The sequence below is a fragment of the Hyperoodon ampullatus genome (assembly GCF_949752795.1).
Source record: "Hyperoodon ampullatus genome assembly, chromosome: 5".
Lineage (NCBI taxonomy): Eukaryota > Metazoa > Chordata > Mammalia > Artiodactyla > Ziphiidae > Hyperoodon > Hyperoodon ampullatus.
The window spans coordinates 72920728-72938948 of record NC_136918.1 but is presented as its reverse complement, the minus strand read 5'-3'; the positions used below and the strand labels follow the sequence as shown (position 1 = coordinate 72938948).

The window sequence follows — 18221 nt, the reverse complement described above, 5'->3', positions numbered from 1 at the left end:
GGGGAGTAAGGAAGGCCTTCCCCCGAGCCCCTTTCAAGCCTCCTTTCCTGGGAGGCAGAGCCATGGGGGAGAGAAAGAAGAAGGAATAAGCAACGCTCATCATAGTGTCTGGCAGGGAGACCAAGGCAAGAAGACTGTCGACAGCAATTGCGCTGTGCCCACGAGCGATGCCATGCTCCACACAGACTGTCATGAAGCATGGGCACCAGAAGGGACACCCTCTCTGAAGCCTCAAGGAATTCTAGCCGTTCAATGATAACGAGGAGGACCCAACGCTGAACTGGATTTCCCCGTTGTATGTGACATTCCATTGATCCAATCAATAAATCTTGGCACTCACTTCAAGTTCTCGGTTGTGCTTTGGTCGCTTTGTATTCTCCTGCGTTTCCTTGGGGAGGTGAAATCCCTCCCTTGGCCTGGGACAGCATGGGAGGATGGTCCAGATGCCCGTGTCTAGTCCCGTAGCTTGTAGCCACAAATACACCTTAGTGGAATCACGAAAACACTCTCACAGTGACAACCTTCACTTGCTTTCTGGGTGCATGGTGTGGAAGGGTTCCTCGAGGGCATTGCCTTTGTACAGAAGGACAGAACTCTGCAAAAACTTTCATTGCCAGGGCTCATAGTAACCACTGTGCCCGGTATATTATGCAGGCAAATAATCTCTCTCCGTCCCTCTCTCTCTCCTATTGTGTGTCCACAGCCACACGCTACACGCACACACCTCTCAAAAGATAAGCCTAGTTACAACTAAAGTGATGCACAAATGAACTGAAAAGCCAAATCCATGTGGCATCGTAACGTCATCGCAGATCATCCCTTCCACTGCTTCTTTCAAAACTATTTTCCAACACATGTGCCTCATACCCTCTGTGTTGAGTGATTCTCAACTGGCTCAATCCGTGCGCCCCATGTTCAGCATGGGTGTGTCAGTGGCACGAAACATTAAAATAATCTGAGAGCTGCCACTTGATTGTCTATACAACAATGAATCTGATTCTCTAGCTACACCTGCATCCGGGTCTCTAGCTCTAATGTGTGCATATCTCGGCAGATCCATCTAGTCCTCAACTCCCTCCCAGTCACACCCCAGTCTTAGGCTCCCCTTTCTCCAGAGCTCTAGAGCAATATACAGCCCTCTCTCTTTCTCTCTCTCTCCCTCTCCCTCTCTCTGTCACTGTCTCTCTCTGTCTCTCTGTATCTCTCTCTCTGTCTCTCTCTCTCTCTCTCTCTCTCTCTCCTTCCTTTCGATTTGCAGAAAGGAAACATCAGTTTCAAGAGCCACACAGGGGGCATAGGGCTTCTGGGGAAAGAATCTGGCCACGGTAGCCTCAGGACAAGTAGTACTGAAGATGTGGAAAGAGACAGCTTATGGAAAAGTTGGTGCTTTCAAGAGGGCGGGAGGAACACTGGGTCACAGTGTGCCGGGAAACACTGAGATGCTTGTGGGTGGCAGGACTTGCACAGACTCTAGCTAGAGCTAGGAGCTGGGGCTTTACCATATTGGTTGTCCAATGCTGGCCACTCCAGAGAAACCTCGGAGCCCAGGAACGGGCAGCGTTACCTCCACAGGGAGGCCACCTGTGTATAAACACACCTGGGGCCACTCAGGATTCCCTGGTTGCCATGCAGATCACAGTTTCTGCTCTCCCAAGCAACCTTTCCCCACCTGGATTGTCCAGGAGGGAGCCGGTCCAGCTCTGGCAGGCAGTGCCTTCTGGGAGGAGCCAGCAAATCCCATGTTTCAGTGATTATCTCACCCAAAACTTCATAGTTCTCGGGAAAAACCACCCCGATCCAACAAGATGGCCACGCCTCCCTCTGATCTCAGTTACTTCAGGACGAGGGACCAAGACATGCACCTCCTCAGGACATCCTCCTGGGCCTCCTGAGACTTGCACACACCTACTGGTCCCGCTGACATCCGTCCACATGTACCAGCTGACAACCGTCCTTAGTGGGTGCAGAAAATCAAACACACAGATCACACAAACACCCCCTCACACACACACACACACACACACACACACACCAGCCATATTTTAACGAATTGCTGGTGTAATTACTCTGATTCCCAACTGTTTCTAAATAAGCTCTCTGTCCTCATGTTAATCCACGTGGTGGCAAAAGAACCCTGTTGGCAAAGGAACACATTAAAGATGGTTCTGTGTTTCTGTGTGGGGTTTTTTGGTTGGTTTGTTTTTAACTCTTCTATTCTGTGCAGCACAAATGCACCGAAAATGTTGGGATGGCTGTCCTTGGAATGCAAAGCTTTCCTTTCAAACCCAGCTGTGTCATCATCCATCATCTAACTAGCTTCATATCCCTCTCCTTCCCCTTCCCCTTCCACATCCCCTTCCCTTTCACCTTCCCATTCTCCTTCTTCTTGGCACACATGCCAGGTGACCAGTGAATGTGAAACTGACTTTGTCTTCTGGACGCCAAGGACAAGCACTGAAAATAACTTCCTTTTCTTGTGAAACCTCTACGTGTGGCGTGCCCCTTTCTCTGGTCTCTCCATGGCATATGAGCAAGGGGGTGGGTTTCAGGGTACCTGAAATAGTCCCAAACTGTTGAGGACCATGGGTAGACCCTCGATAAGCACTCAAGCTTAGTATGTGAATTATCGGGAACTCAAAACGCAGCCAAGGAAATACTTTAGGAGTGGGAGGCAATGACGTCCTGGGGGTGATGAGCGAAGTGGGAATGGTACTCGAGGCAAGCTAGGCTCTAGGTTCTCTCTGCATTTGGGAAAGTACAGTGACACACCTACGCATGAGGGACTCAGAGTTGGGGAATTCCACAGAGAGCAAAAGTATGTGTGGAATGTGGAAAGGTGTGAAAACGAGAGAGCACTGGACCCCAAGCTTTCTGTGAAAGGAGGACGAGGCCGGCAGCTTCAAAGGGACCTGGGAGTTTCCGAACACGCCTTCCATTCCAACACCCACTTGCCTCATGGGATTCCTTCCAGGTTCTCAATTTGCAAGGAAGGGTTCCCCACCATCTGAGGCTATTTACATAAATAGGGGCGGGGCATCCTCCTCCATTATAAATTCTGAGCTTCTGAGTACTGAACAGTTGGCCAGCAGTTTCCGTGCCATCCGTTTGGGTCTCCCACTATGGATTCGTCCAGCTCGTCCGTCACATACAGCACCTCCAGAGGTACGTTGCCCTCAGCATCTGGGCTCTGGGGTTGGATCATCCAAATACACTCATGCACCTCCCCACCCCAACGGTTGGTCACCATGAAGATTGAAGTTTCCCAATGACCACCAACTGGCACAGACAGATATGCTGGGACATGTTTCTGGAATCAGTTGGGCAAAAGGATGCACCTTGGTTTGGGCATTTCACGTACATATTTCTGGTTTGCTGGTTCGTTTGTTTTCCTTCTTGAAATCGACATGGAAGTTGGTAGCCCTGTTGCCTGACAATGGCTTCTCTACCAAAAATCCCAGCCTGTGGTTGCAGTGAATGGCACACGAGTGTTTGAAAACGTTCCCAACTAAACTGATACTCTTTTCCAGTTGACCGTGTTTGGGATTTTGAGTTGGTTTTGCATGTTCTATTCTTGCTGTTGTTACGGATTTGCTCCCTTTGGTTTCATGTTCCATTTGAAGTGGTTAACTTGTATGGTGTCCATGGAAAGAATCCACATCCAGTATGTATTGGGAATAGAAGAAAAAGAGAGTTTTTCTTTGAGCACAACTGAAAGCTAGAGCCTGGGAAAGAGATTCCAGGAGCACTCGAACTGTCTCTAATTGGACTCCAAGGTAGGCACTGCAGGAGTCTCTGGAAAGCCAAAATCCGCAGTGTGACACATCCGTTCCTTGAGTGCCTTCCAAAGATTTTCCTTGGAGCTGGCAGGAAGGAAGGGCGCTTTTAAAGGAAGTCCCCTATAGGGGTCCGAAACCATTGCCTTGCTTTGCCTCCTTCCATGGGGAGACTTGGTGATGACACTACGTCACCAGCTGCCAGCTGCTAGAGCAGGTAGCCCTTGCAGAAGGGTTGGTGTTGTCCTAGAGTTGGAGAGAGTTCAGGAAACTCAAGATGTCAGGGGTGTGCTGGATGTGCCTGAAACCACACCCACCCTGGCCATCACAGCTGGCTCCCGCCTTAGAAGGCAGGAAAGGAGCACCCATGTATTCCCTTACCACCAGGAAGACGCAACCTCAAATAGGACAGGGGTGGGGGAAGCCCTTCAAGGCTGCCCAACTGAATGAATAGCAGGAGCACACGGCGAGTCAGCATGACCTCGGTGCCTAGAAAGGGAAACCCATCTTCCGAGGAGTACCGGGCGGTTGTGGGTGTGTGGGTGGGTGGGCACCATCAGACGGGTCACCACGCTGGTCCTTATCTCAAAAAGCTAGGTCTTCTAAACAATCTTCTTGTGCGTTCTGTGTCGGGGGTTGGCTTGTGTGTTTGTCTGGCTTCGTTTGGCTTTCGTCTCATTTCCTTTCAAATAGTGAAAACGCAGGTACTCTGTGCAAATGACAGGCCAGAAGCCGCACTCCTCTCATTAGCATAGAGGTCGAGGTAAATCTGGTAGAAGCCATCAAGACTTTCCCAGGCCTCCACAAGTGGAAAATCCTTCCACCCATTTTGGTCACGTTAGCCTGTTTTTCTAGGGCTCTCCCCTTCTGTTTGCATGGCGTCCTGGGGATCCTTGGCGAGTAGTGAGGGGATCCCCATAGCCTTGACCCTCAGCTTAGCTTGAGCCCCCATGGTCCCACTCAGCGTGGCTTTTGGGGTGTACCCACGGTTGTTCCAAATGCAGAGTCTTCCCCTGGCTTAGAGATTTTTCAAGTGGCACAAGGACCAGCGCTGGACTGGTACCATTGGTTTGAACCTCCATGGATTCGCCCCTGACACATTCCCCCTTTTCTCTCCCACAGGCCGACTCTCAAGACCATTGCAAAGGAGGAGGCTTGTTCTGAGGCTGAATCAGAAGGACACCCTGCAAGCACTCTTTCAACAGAACCCCTACCCCGGGGTAACGACCAGAGAACGGCTGTCGCGAGAGCTGGGCATTGCAGAAAGCAGAATTCAGGTACGTCCGAGTCTCTCGATCCATTCTCCTTCTCGGGGTCCATGTCCAGACGCAAGTCACCCTACGCCCGTTGGAGTCCTTGCTCTTGGGGCTTCCTCTTCGGGGTGTTCCAGACAGAAGGGACTCGAATCTTGGCAAGGAACGTGGCTCCCTTTGGGAAACGCAGCCAGACTGAGCTGTGTGGCGAGCGGTCCATTCAAATGGGTGGTCAAGAAAAAGGGTGAGGGGCCGCGGAAGCAGGGGGGCCTGGTGGTGCCAAGGAGGTGTTCCCTTAATGGCTGGCCTCCTAGGAACTAGCTGTGCTGAAGACTTCCCTCTCTGGGTAGGTTGGAGAGGAGTCACCAAAGGTAGGAACACCCCTCCTGCGACCATACGAAGCATCGCCAAAGACTGATTGACAATCCCTATGAACACTTTTGCTCAGGGTGTCAAATTTTCCACACACCACCATCAGAAACGTCTAAAAGCATGCACACACACACGCACACAAGCACAGGCCCATACTGCAGGTCGGCCTCGGGGAATGAGGTAGCATGCACACTGCTTCACTGTTGAAGACAAGGACACATATTCTGAAGATGGGGAGCGGGTTCATAAGAGCCTCCTGACCTCACAGTGATGGAGGCATGTAGTCACTGAGAAGTAACTGTCAATGAGTAGTTCCCAGGCAGCATGGGAAGAGTAGTTGTCATGGGGGCACTTACTAAGGGATATGATTGCGTGTCATGAGACAGTACTGCCTCTGGGGACATAAGAGAGGCAGGGAAACATGAATCGGTCATGGACCAGACCGAAGGGGAGGCAAAGAGACCAAATGAGGGAAAGCAGATGGAGCCTGAGAGCCTGGGACAGAGACAGAGAGAGGGGAAGGCAGGCAGGCAGTCAGGTGGGCAGGCAGGCGGGTGGCAACAGAGACAGATGTCAACAGGTACATGCAGAGAATCATAGACAGAGGCCAAAAGAGCCACAGAGAAACTGGTAGTTTTGATGAGAACGGGTGGGGCGTGGGAGAGAGAGAGAGAGAGAGGTACCTATCCATCCCATTCTGACTGTGGGAAAGCAAGCATTGCCTCCTCCTGTGTCACAAGTCATTACTCTGGACACCAGTAAGGTGACTCGAAGAGGAAGGATTGTTTCCATGGACACAGATTGTGTATAATGGAATCTGGTGCACTTCTTCACAGGTGAAAGCTGGAGTCTACATTCTACGTGCTAGTAAGAGTTCAGTCCCTGTGCACTGTAAATATTTCCACTGGGGGCAGACGGGCCATACTGGGTCTCCATTAGTCGGCTTGTTGCTGGCTGGCTGGCTGGCTGGTGCATTTGTGCGTTTGTTTTATGGTGCATCCCTGCAATAGATAGTGGAAGTACGTGCATAAGCATTGAAAGACAAGGCTTTCTTTCTTTGTACCCAGGTTTGGTTTCAAAACCAGCGAAGAAGATGCCTAAAGCAGAGCCGATTGCTGTCGGAGAATGGCTTCAAAGGAGGGCAGTCGCAGTCACTGCGGCCGCCACCACCTGAGGCTTTGACTCGAGGTAAGTTCCCAGCATTCGTAAGTCATTTCCCCAGAGCATCTCTATGAGACAGAATCATCTCTGGACGTGGATGACCATGGGAGGCCAAGAACGCTTCAGAGAGGATACCATGATATCTTGGGTTCTTGCCCCATTCCTGCTCCACACAGGATCATCATGCCCCTGTTGGAGGGTGGGGAGATGCATGGCCAGGAAGGCTTGGAATCTTTGGGTCCGGAACCTGCCTGGATGTGCAGAAATCCCTTCTTCCATCACATGGGGCATTTTCACATAGCACTGAATAAGATGTATCGATGTATCGATCTTAATCTATGACATACCACTTCCTACATACCACACACTGGATCTGCTGTGAACGTGCTGAAATTGGCCTGACTGTCCTCTCTTCTCTGTGTGTCCTCCTTTAGAAAACTTGGGAAGAGAGGCCAGGCGAAAGAGGACTTTGATCTCTCCTTCTCAAACAAGGGTCCTTGTGCAAGCCTTTGAGAGGGATCGATTTCCATCTATTGCTGCCAGGGAAGAATTGGCTCACCAGACAGGAATACCCGAACCTCGAATCCAGGTAAGTTCTCCACCAGTGGGTGGAACTTGGCTTCTCCCAAGAGAAAGGAGTGTTAACCATTGCGACGGGTTGCTGCTGGCTATATGTAGGCTTGGAGAGGGGGGATTGGGAGGACGTTCCCTTCATCCTATGAATACGCCAAGGGGGCTGACCTGAAGGCATCCATTTCCAGAAGAGGAGAGGGCAATGGAAGTCCTGGGCAGCCAGGGAGGGGCCTGAGGTTGTAGCTGGGCAATGACGGCTCTCCTCAAAGGCAGGGGTGGGGAGGGGTGGGGAGGGGTGGGGTGGGTCCTGTGTTGCCCTGACGTCCTCCCGCATTTTCAAGAGCCAAGGCGAAAGCTTTAGGGAAAATGGCCCTTAGATGAGGCCCACCAGTACTTGCCATGAGCCTGACAGATTGGAGGGTGCGGAAGGGCAGGGCAGAGTGGACTGGGGCGGGCCGGGAATGGGGCGGCTGCAAGTTGATCTGGACTGTCACGCTGCTAATGTTCCTGTCACCCCATATGGTTCCCTAGGTATGGTTCCAGAACCGAAGAGCTCGGCACCCAAAGCAGAGCGCTAGTGGGCCTGTGAATGCCCTGGCCGAAGGCCCAGATGCCACATCAGCCGTGACTGCCCCGTCGGACCAAAGTCCCTGGCCCACTGTCCATAGCACCTCTCATCATTATCCTCCCTCTCATGCCCCTGAGAGCATGCAATCCTTTGCTGCGGCCACTCCTGTTTTCTCCCCCTCCTTTCTTGTGCCAGGGGCTGCCTCTGGGTGCTGTGTGGGCCAGCCGTTGATGTTCATCGTGGTCCAGCCCAGCCTGGCAGCACTTCAGGGATGCCAGAACCCACAGCCTCTTCCGGCCACAGTTCCGTGGGGTGAAGGGACACATGCTCTCATCGCCAGTGGGCAGCCTGCCCAGGGGGGCATCGGGCTGCCTGCACCGCCAGAGACAGACTTCTGGCAGCAGCAGGCAACCTCAGGTGAAGAGACACCTCCCCAGCTGGAGCAACAGCCCCAGCACTCAGCCCTTCCAGGCTCCTCAAGCCTCCTGGACGAACTCTTGTCAGACGAGGATATTCTGGACAAGGCACGCCCTTTTCTGAATGCGGACCCTGAGGAAGAGGAACTTGCGGCAACCCTCGAAGCCCCCCTCAGCGAGGAAGAATTCCAGGCCCTGCTCGACATGCTGCCAGGCTCCCCAGTGCCACAGGTTTAGGGGGAGTAAGGAAGGCCTTCCCCCGAGCCCCTTTCAAGCCTCCTTTCCTGGGAGGCAGAGCCATGGGGGAGAGAAAGAAGAAGGAATAAGCAACGCTCATCATAGTGTCTGGCAGGGAGACCAAGGCAAGAAGACTGTCGACAGCAATTGCGCTGTGCCCACGAGCGATGCCATGCTCCACACAGACTGTCATGAAGCATGGGCACCAGAAGGGACACCCTCTCTGAAGCCTCAAGGAATTCTAGCCGTTCAATGATAACGAGGAGGACCCAACGCTGAACTGGATTTCCCCGTTGTATGTGACATTCCATTGATCCAATCAATAAATCTTGGCACTCACTTCAAGTTCTCGGTTGTGCTTTGGTCGCTTTGTATTCTCCTGCGTTTCCTTGGGGAGGTGAAATCCCTCCCTTGGCCTGGGACAGCATGGGAGGATGGTCCAGATGCCCGTGTCTAGTCCCGTAGCTTGTAGCCACAAATACACCTTAGTGGAATCACGAAAACACTCTCACAGTGACAACCTTCACTTGCTTTCTGGGTGCATGGTGTGGAAGGGTTCCTCGAGGGCATTGCCTTTGTACAGAAGGACAGAACTCTGCAAAAACTTTCATTGCCAGGGCTCATAGTAACCACTGTGCCCGGTATATTATGCAGGCAAATAATCTCTCTCCGTCCCTCTCTCTCTCCTATTGTGTGTCCACAGCCACACGCTACACGCACACACCTCTCAAAAGATAAGCCTAGTTACAACTAAAGTGATGCACAAATGAACTGAAAAGCCAAATCCATGTGGCATCGTAACGTCATCGCAGATCATCCCTTCCACTGCTTCTTTCAAAACTATTTTCCAACACATGTGCCTCATACCCTCTGTGTTGAGTGATTCTCAACTGGCTCAATCCGTGCGCCCCATATTCAGCATGGGTGTGTCAGTGGCACGAAACATTAAAATAATCTGAGAGTTGCCACTTGATTGTCTAAACAACAATGAATCTGATTCTCTAGCTACACCTGCATCCGGGTCTCTAGCTCTAATGTGTGCATATCTCGGCAGATCCATCTAGTCCTCAACTCCCTCCCAGTCACACCCCAGTCTTAGGCTCCCCTTTCTCCAGAGCTCTAGAGCAATATACAGCCCTCTCTCTTTCTCTCTCTCTCCCTCTCCCTCTCTCTGTCACTGTCTCTCTCTGTCTCTCTGTATCTCTCTCTCTGTCTCTCTCTCTCTCTCTCTCTCTCTCTCTCTCCTTCCTTTCGATTTGCAGAAAGGAAACATCAGTTTCAAGAGCCACACAGGGGGCATAGGGCTTCTGGGGAAAGAATCTGGCCACGGTAGCCTCAGGACAAGTAGTACTGAAGATGTGGAAAGAGACAGCTTATGGAAAAGTTGGTGCTTTCAAGAGGGCGGGAGGAACACTGGGTCACAGTGTGCCGGGAAACACTGAGATGCTTGTGGGTGGCAGGACTTGCACAGACTCTAGCTAGAGCTAGGAGCTGGGGCTTTACCATATTGGTTGTCCAATGCTGGCCACTCCAAAGAAACCTCGGAGCCCAGGAACGGGCAGCGTTACCTCCACAGGGAGGCCACCTGTGTATAAACACACCTGGGGCCACTCAGGATTCCCTGGTTGCCATGCAGATCACAGTTTCTGCTCTCCCAAGCAACCTTTCCCCACCTGGATTGTCCAGGAGGGAGCCGGTCCAGCTCTGGCAGGCAGTGCCTTCTGGGAGGAGCCAGCAAATCCCATGTTTCAGTGATTATCTCACCCAAAACTTCATAGTTCTCGGGAAAAACCACCCCGATCCAACAAGATGGCCACGCCTCCCTCTGATCTCAGTTACTTCAGGACGAGGGACCAAGACATGCACCTCCTCAGGACATCCTCCTGGGCCTCCTGAGACTTGCACACACCTACTGGTCCCGCTGACATCCGTCCACATGTACCAGCTGACAACCGTCCTTAGTGGGTGCAGAAAATCAAACACACAGATCACACAAACACCCCCTCACACACACACACACACACACACACACACACCAGCCATATTTTAACGAATTGCTGGTGTAATTACTCTGATTCCCAACTGTTTCTAAATAAGCTCTCTGTCCTCATGTTAATCCACGTGGTGGCAAAAGAACCCTGTTGGCAAAGGAACACATTAAAGATGGTTCTGTGTTTCTGTGTGGGGTTTTTTGGTTGGTTTGTTTTTAACTCTTCTATTCTGTGCAGCACAAATGCACCGAAAATGTTGGGATGGCTGTCCTTGGAATGCAAAGCTTTCCTTTCAAACCCAGCTGTGTCATCATCCATCATCTAACTAGCTTCATATCCCTCTCCTTCCCCTTCCCCTTCCACATCCCCTTCCCTTTCACCTTCCCATTCTCCTTCTTCTTGGCACACATGCCAGGTGACCAGTGAATGCGAAACTGACTTTGTCTTCTGGACGCCAAGGACAAGCACTGAAAATAACTTCCTTTTCTTGTGAAACCTCTACGTGTGGCGTGCCCCTTTCTCTGGTCTCTCCATGGCATATGAGCAAGGGGGTGGGTTTCAGGGTACCTGAAATAGTCCCAAACTGTTGAGGACCATGGGTAGACCCTCGATAAGCACTCAAGCTTAGTATGTGAATTATCGGGAACTCAAAACGCAGCCAAGGAAATACTTTAGGAGTGGGAGGCAATGACGTCCTGGGGGTGATGAGCGAAGTGGGAATGGTACTCGAGGCAAGCTAGGCTCTAGGTTCTCTCTGCATTTGGGAAAGTACAGTGACACACCTACGCATGAGGGACTCAGAGTTGGGGAATTCCACAGAGAGCAAAAGTATGTGTGGAATGTGGAAAGGTGTGAAAACGAGAGAGCACTGGACCCCAAGCTTTCTGTGAAAGGAGGACGAGGCCGGCAGCTTCAAAGGGACCTGGGAGTTTCCGAACACGCCTTCCATTCCAACACCCACTTGCCTCATGGGATTCCTTCCAGGTTCTCAATTTGCAAGGAAGGGTTCCCCACCATCTGAGGCTATTTACATAAATAGGGGCGGGGCATCCTCCTCCATTATAAATTCTGAGCTTCTGAGTACTGAACAGTTGGCCAGCAGTTTCCGTGCCATCCGTTTGGGTCTCCCACTATGGATTCGTCCAGCTCGTCCGTCACATACAGCACCTCCAGAGGTACGTTGCCCTCAGCATCTGGGCTCTGGGGTTGGATCATCCAAATACACTCATGCACCTCCCCACCCCAACGGTTGGTCACCACGAAGATTGAAGTTTCCCAGTGACCACCAACTGGCACAGACAGATATGCTGGGACATGTTTCTGGAATCAGTTGGGCAAAAGGATGCACCTTGGTTTGGGCATTTCACGTACATATTTCTGGTTTGCTGGTTCGTTTGTTTTCCTTCTTGAAATCGACATGGAAGTTGGTAGCCCTGTTGCCTGACAATGGCTTCTCTACCAAAAATCCCAGCCTGTGGTTGCAGTGAATGGCACACGAGTGTTTGAAAACGTTCCCAACTAAACTGATACTCTTTTCCAGTTGACCGTGTTTGGGATTTTGAGTTGGTTTTGCATGTTCTATTCTTGCTGTTGTTACGGATTTGCTCCCTTTGGTTTCATGTTCCATTTGAAGTGGTTAACTTCTATGGTGTCCATGGAAAGAATCCACATCCAGTATGTATTGGGAATAGAGGAAAAAGAGAGTTTTTCTTTGAGCACAACTGAAAGCTAGAGCCTGGGAAAGAGATTCCAGGAGCACTCGAACTGTCTCTAATTGGACTCCAAGGTAGGCACTGCAGGAGTCTCTGGAAAGCCAAAATCCGCAGTGTGACACATCCGTTCCTTGAGTGCCTTCCAAAGATTTTCCTTGGAGCTGGCAGGAAGGAAGGGCGCTTTTAAAGGAAGTCCCCTATAGGGGTCCGAAACCATTGCCTTGCTTTGCCTCCTTCCATGGGGAGACTTGGTGATGACACTACGTCACCAGCTGCCAGCTGCTAGAGCAGGTAGCCCTTGCAGAAGGGTTGGTGTTGTCCTAGAGTTGGGGAGAGTTCAGGAAACTCAAGATGTCAGGGGTGTGCTGGATGTGCCTGAAACCACACCCACCCTGGCCATCACAGCTGGCTCCCGCCTTAGAAGGCAGGAAAGGAGCACCCATGTATTCCCTTACCACCAGGAAGACGCAACCTCAAATAGGACAGGGGTGGGGGAAGCCCTTCAAGGCTGCCCAACTGAATGAATAGCAGGAGCACACGGCGAGTCAGCATGACCTCGGTGCCTAGAAAGGGAAACCCATCTTCCGAGGAGTACCGGGCGGTTGTGGGTGTGTGGGTGGGTGGGCACCATCAGACGGGTCACCACGCTGGTCCTTATCTCAAAAAGCTAGGTCTTCTAAACAATCTTCTTGTGCGTTCTGTGTCGGGGGTTGGCTTGTGTGTTTGTCTGGCTTCGTTTGGCTTTCGTCTCATTTCCTTTCAAATAGTGAAAACGCAGGTACTCTGTGCAAATGACAGGCCAGAAGCCGCACTCCTCTCATTAGCATAGAGGTCGAGGTAAATCTGGTAGAAGCCATCAAGACTTTCCCAGGCCTCCACAAGTGGAAAATCCTTCCACCCATTTTGGTCACGTTAGCCTGTTTTTCTAGGGCTCTCCCCTTCTGTTTGCATGGCGTCCTGGGGATCCTTGGCGAGTAGTGAGGGGATCCCCATAGCCTTGACCCTCAGCTTAGCTTGAGCCCCCATGGTCCCACTCAGCGTGGCTTTTGGGGTGTACCCACGGTTGTTCCAAATGCAGAGTCTTCCCCTGGCTTAGAGATTTTTCAAGTGGCACAAGGACCAGCGCTGGACTGGTACCATTGGTTTGAACCTCCATGGATTCGCCCCTGACACATTCCCCCTTTTCTCTCCCACAGGCCGACTCTCAAGACCATTGCAAAGGAGGAGGCTTGTTCTGAGGCTGAATCAGAAGGACACCCTGCAAGCACTCTTTCAACAGAACCCCTACCCCGGGGTAACGACCAGAGAATGGCTGTCGCGAGAGCTGGGCATTGCAGAAAGCAGAATTCAGGTACGTCCGAGTCTCTCGATCCATTCTCCCTCTCGGGGTCCATGTCCAGACGCAAGTCACCCTACGCCCGTTGGAGTCCTTGCTCTTGGGGCTTCCTCTTCGGGGTGTTCCAGACAGAAGGGACTCGAATCTTGGCAAGGAACGTGGCTCCCTTTGGGAAACGCAGCCAGACTGAGCTGTGTGGCGAGCGGTCCATTCAAATGGGTGGTCAAGAAAAAGGGTGAGGGGCCGCGGAAGCAGGGGGGCCTGGTGGTGCCAAGGAGGTGTTCCCTTAATGGCTGGCCTCCTAGGAACTAGCTGTGCTGAAGACTTCCCTCTCTGGGTAGGTTGGAGAGGAGTCACCAAAGGTAGGAACACCCCTCCTGCGACCATACGAAGCGTCGCCAAAGACTGATTGACAATCCCTATGAACACTTTTGCTCAGGGTGTCAAATTTTCCACACACCACCATCAGAAACGTCTAAAAGCATGCACACACACACGCACACAAGCACAGGCCCATACTGCAGGTCGGCCTCGGGGAATGAGGTAGCATGCACACTGCTTCACTGTTGAAGACAAGGACACATATTCTGAAGATGGGGAGCGGGTTCATAAGAGCCTCCTGACCTCACAGTGATGGAGGCATGTAGTCCCTGAGAAGTAACTGTCAATGAGTAGTTCCCAGGCAGCATGGGAAGAGTAGTTGTCATGGGGGCACTTACTAAGGGATATGATTGCGTGTCATGAGACAGTACTGCCTCTGGGGACATAAGAGAGGCAGGGAAACATGAATCGGTCATGGACCAGACCGAAGGGGAGGCAAAGAGACCAAATGAGGGAAAGCAGATGGAGCCTGAGAGCCTGGGACAGAGACAGAGAGAGGGGAAGGCAGGCAGGCAGTCAGGTGGGCAGGCAGGCGGGTGGCAACAGAGACAGATGTCAACAGGTACATGCAGAGAATCATAGACAGAGGCCAAAAGAGCCACAGAGAAACTGGTAGTTTTGATGAGAACGGGTGGGGCGTGGGGGAGAGAGAGAGAGAGAGAGGTACCTATCCATCCCATTCTGACTGTGGGAAAGCAAGCATTGCCTCCTCCTGTGTCACAAGTCATTACTCTGGACACCAGTAAGGTGACTCGAAGAGGAAGGATTGTTTCCATGGACACAGATTGTGTATAATGGAATCTGGTGCACTTCTTCACAGGTGAAAGCTGGAGTCTACATTCTACGTGCTAGTAAGAGTTCAGTCCCTGTGCACTGTAAATATTTCCACTGGGGGCAGACGGGCCATACTGGGTCTCCATTAGTCGGCTTGTTGCTGGCTGGCTGGCTGGCTGGTGCATTTGTGCGTTTGTTTTATGGTGCATCCCTGCAATAGATAGTGGAAGTACGTGCATAAGCATTGAAAGACAAGGCTTTCTTTCTTTGTACCCAGGTTTGGTTTCAAAACCAGCGAAGAAGATGCCTAAAGCAGAGCCGATTGCTGTCGGAGAATGGCTTCAAAGGAGGGCAGTCGCAGTCACTGCGGCCGCCACCACCTGAGGCTTTGACTCGAGGTAAGTTCCCAGCATTCGTAAGTCATTTCCCCAGAGCATCTCTATGAGACAGAATCATCTCTGGACGTGGATGACCATGGGAGGCCAAGAACGCTTCAGAGAGGATACCATGATATCTTGGGTTCTTGCCCCATTCCTGCTCCACACAGGATCATCATGCTCCTGTTGGAGGGTGGGGAGATGCATGGCCAGGAAGGCTTGGAATCTTTGGGTCCGGAACCTGCCTGGATGTGCAGAAATCCCTTCTTCCATCACATGGGGCATTTTCACATAGCACTGAATAAGATGTATCGATGTATCGATCTTAATCTATGACATACCACTTCCTACATACCACACACTGGATCTGCTGTGAACGTGCTGAAATTGGCCTGACTGTCCTCTCTTCTCTGTGTGTCCTCCTTTAGAAAACTTGGGAAGAGAGGCCAGGCGAAAGAGGACTTTGATCTCTCCTTCTCAAACAAGGGTCCTTGTGCAAGCCTTTGAGAGGGATCGATTTCCATCTATTGCTGCCAGGGAAGAATTGGCTCACCAGACAGGAATACCCGAACCTCGAATCCAGGTAAGTTCTCCACCAGTGGGTGGAACTTGGCTTCTCCCAAGAGAAAGGAGTGTTAACCATTGCGACGGGTTGCTGCTGGCTATATGTAGGCTTGGAGAGGGGGGATTGGGAGGACGTTCCCTTCATCCTATGAATACGCCAAGGGGGCTGACCTGAAGGCATCCATTTCCAGAAGAGGAGAGGGCAATGGAAGTCCTGGGCAGCCAGGGAGGGGCCTGAGGTTGTAGCTGGGCAATGACGGCTCTCCTCAAAGGCAGGGGTGGGGAGGGGTGGGGAGGGGTGGGGTGGGTCCTGTGTTGCCCTGACGTCCTCCCGCATTTTCAAGAGCCAAGGCGAAAGCTTTAGGGAAAATGGCCCTTAGATGAGGCCCACCAGTACTTGCCATGAGCCTGACAGATTGGAGGGTGCGGAAGGGCAGGGCAGAGTGGACTGGGGCGGGCCGGGAATGGGGCGGCTGCAAGTTGATCTGGACTGTCACGCTGCTAATGTTCCTGTCACCCCATATGGTTCCCTAGGTATGGTTCCAGAACCGAAGAGCTTGGCACCCAAAGCAGAGCGCTAGTGGGCCTGTGAATGCCCTGGCCGAAGGCCCAGATGCCACATCAGCCGTGACTGCCCCGTCGGACCAAAGTCCCTGGCCCACTGTCCATAGCACCTCTCATCATTATCCTCCCTCTCATGCCCCTGAGAGCATGCAATCCTTTGCTGCGGCCACTCCTGTTTTCTCCCCCTCCTTTCTTGTGCCAGGGGCTGCCTCTGGGTGCTGTGTGGGCCAGCCGTTGATGTTCATCGTGGTCCAGCCCAGCCTGGCAGCACTTCAGGGATGCCAGAACCCACAGCCTCTTCCGGCCACAGTTCCGTGGGGTGAAGGGACACATGCTCTCATCGCCAGTGGGCAGCCTGCCCAGGGGGGCATCGGGCTGCCTGCACCGCCAGAGACAGACTTCTGGCAGCAGCAGGCAACCTCAGGTGAAGAGACACCTCCCCAGCTGGAGCAACAGCCCCAGCACTCAGCCCTTCCAGGCTCCTCAAGCCTCCTGGACGAACTCTTGTCAGACGAGGATATTCTGGACAAGGCACGCCCTTTTCTGAATGCGGACCCTGAGGAAGAGGAACTTGCGGCAACCCTCGAAGCCCCCCTCAGCGAGGAAGAATTCCAGGCCCTGCTCGACATGCTGCCAGGCTCTCCAGTGCCACAGGTTTAGGGGGAGTAAGGAAGGCCTTCCCCCGAGCCCCTTTCAAGCCTCCTTTCCTGGGAGGCAGAGCCATGGGGGAGAGAAAGAAGAAGGAATAAGCAACGCTCATCATAGTGTCTGGCAGGGAGACCAAGGCAAGAAGACTGTCGACAGCAATTGCGCTGTGCCCACGAGCGATGCCATGCTCCACACAGACTGTCATGAAGCATGGGCACCAGAAGGGACACCCTCTCTGAAGCCTCAAGGAATTCTAGCCGTTCAATGATAACGAGGAGGACCCAACGCTGAACTGGATTTCCCCGTTGTATGTGACATTCCATTGATCCAATCAATAAATCTTGGCACTCACTTCAAGTTCTCGGTTGTGCTTTGGTCGCTTTGTATTCTCCTGCGTTTCCTTGGGGAGGTGAAGTCCCTCCCTTGGCCTGGGACAGCATGGGAGGATGGTCCAGATGCCCGTGTCTAGTCCCGTAGCTTGTAGCCACAAATACACCTTAGTGGAATCACGTAAACACTCTCACAGTGACAACCTTCACTTGCTTTCTGGGTGCATGGTGTGGAAGGGTTCCTCGAGGGCATTGCCTTTGTACAGAAGGACAGAACTCTGCAAAAACTTTCATTGCCAGGGCTCATAGTAACCACTGTGCCCGGTATATTATGCAGGCAAATAATCTCTCTCCGTCCCTCTCTCTCTCCTATTGTGTGTCCACAGCCACACGCTACACGCACACACCTCTCAAAAGATAAGCCTAGTTACAACTAAAGTGATGCACAAATGAACTGAAAAGCCAAATCCATGTGGCATCGTAACGTCATCGCAGATCATCCCTTCCACTGCTTCTTTCAAAACTATTTTCCAACACATGTGCCTCGTACACTCTGTGTTGAGTGATTCTCAACTGGCTCAATCCGTGCGCCCCATGTTCAGCATGGGTGTGTCAGTGGCACGAAACATTAAAATAATCTGAGAGCTGCCACTTGATTGTCTATACAACAATGAATCTGATTCTCTAGCTACACCTGCATCCGGGTCTCTAGCTCTAATGTGTGCATATCTCGGCAGATCCATCTAGTCCTCAACTCCCTCCCAGTCACACCCCAGTCTTAGGCTCCCCTTTCTCCAGAGCTCTAGAGCAATATACAGCCCTCTCTCTTTCTCTCTCTCTCCCTCTCCCTCTCTCTGTCACTGTCTCTCTCTGTCTCTCTGTATCTCTCTCTCTGTCTCTCTCTCTCTGTCTCTCTCTCTCTCTCTCTCTCTCTCCTTCCTTTCGATTTGCAGAAAGGAAACATCAGTTTCAAGAGCCACACAGGGGGCATAGGGCTTCTGGGGAAAGAATCTGGCCACGGTAGCCTCAGGACAAGTAGTACTGAAGATGTGGAAAGAGACAGCTTATGGAAAAGTTGGTGCTTTCAAGAGGGCGGGAGGAACACTGGGTCACAGTGTGCCGGGAAACACTGAGATGCTTGTGGGTGGCAGGACTTGCACAGACTCTAGCTAGAGCTAGGAGCTGGGGCTTT

General features: G+C 52.1%; 2 protein-coding genes across 2 annotated transcripts; both read left to right on the top strand.

The window, feature by feature from the left end:
- Nucleotides 1–3119: 3119 nt before the first annotated feature.
- On the top strand, nt 3120–8353 carry LOC307053760 (double homeobox protein 4-like protein 4; the record flags this gene model as incomplete). The annotated part of the gene is made up of 5 exons (XM_079705242.1): nt 3120–3162; nt 4896–5050; nt 6466–6586; nt 6994–7148; nt 7664–8353. 5 exons carry the CDS (start codon nt 3120–3122, stop codon nt 8351–8353), a joined length of 1164 nt encoding a protein of 387 aa, XP_079561368.1.
- A 3123-nt stretch (nt 8354–11476) lies between these two features.
- LOC307053759 (double homeobox protein 4-like protein 4) lies at nt 11477–16712 on the top strand (the record flags this gene model as incomplete). The annotated part of the gene is made up of 5 exons (XM_079705241.1): nt 11477–11519; nt 13253–13407; nt 14825–14945; nt 15353–15507; nt 16023–16712. The coding sequence occupies 5 exons, from the start codon at nt 11477–11479 to the stop codon at nt 16710–16712; spliced, it is 1164 nt and encodes a 387-aa protein (XP_079561367.1).
- Between the last annotated feature and the right edge of the window lie 1509 nt (nt 16713–18221).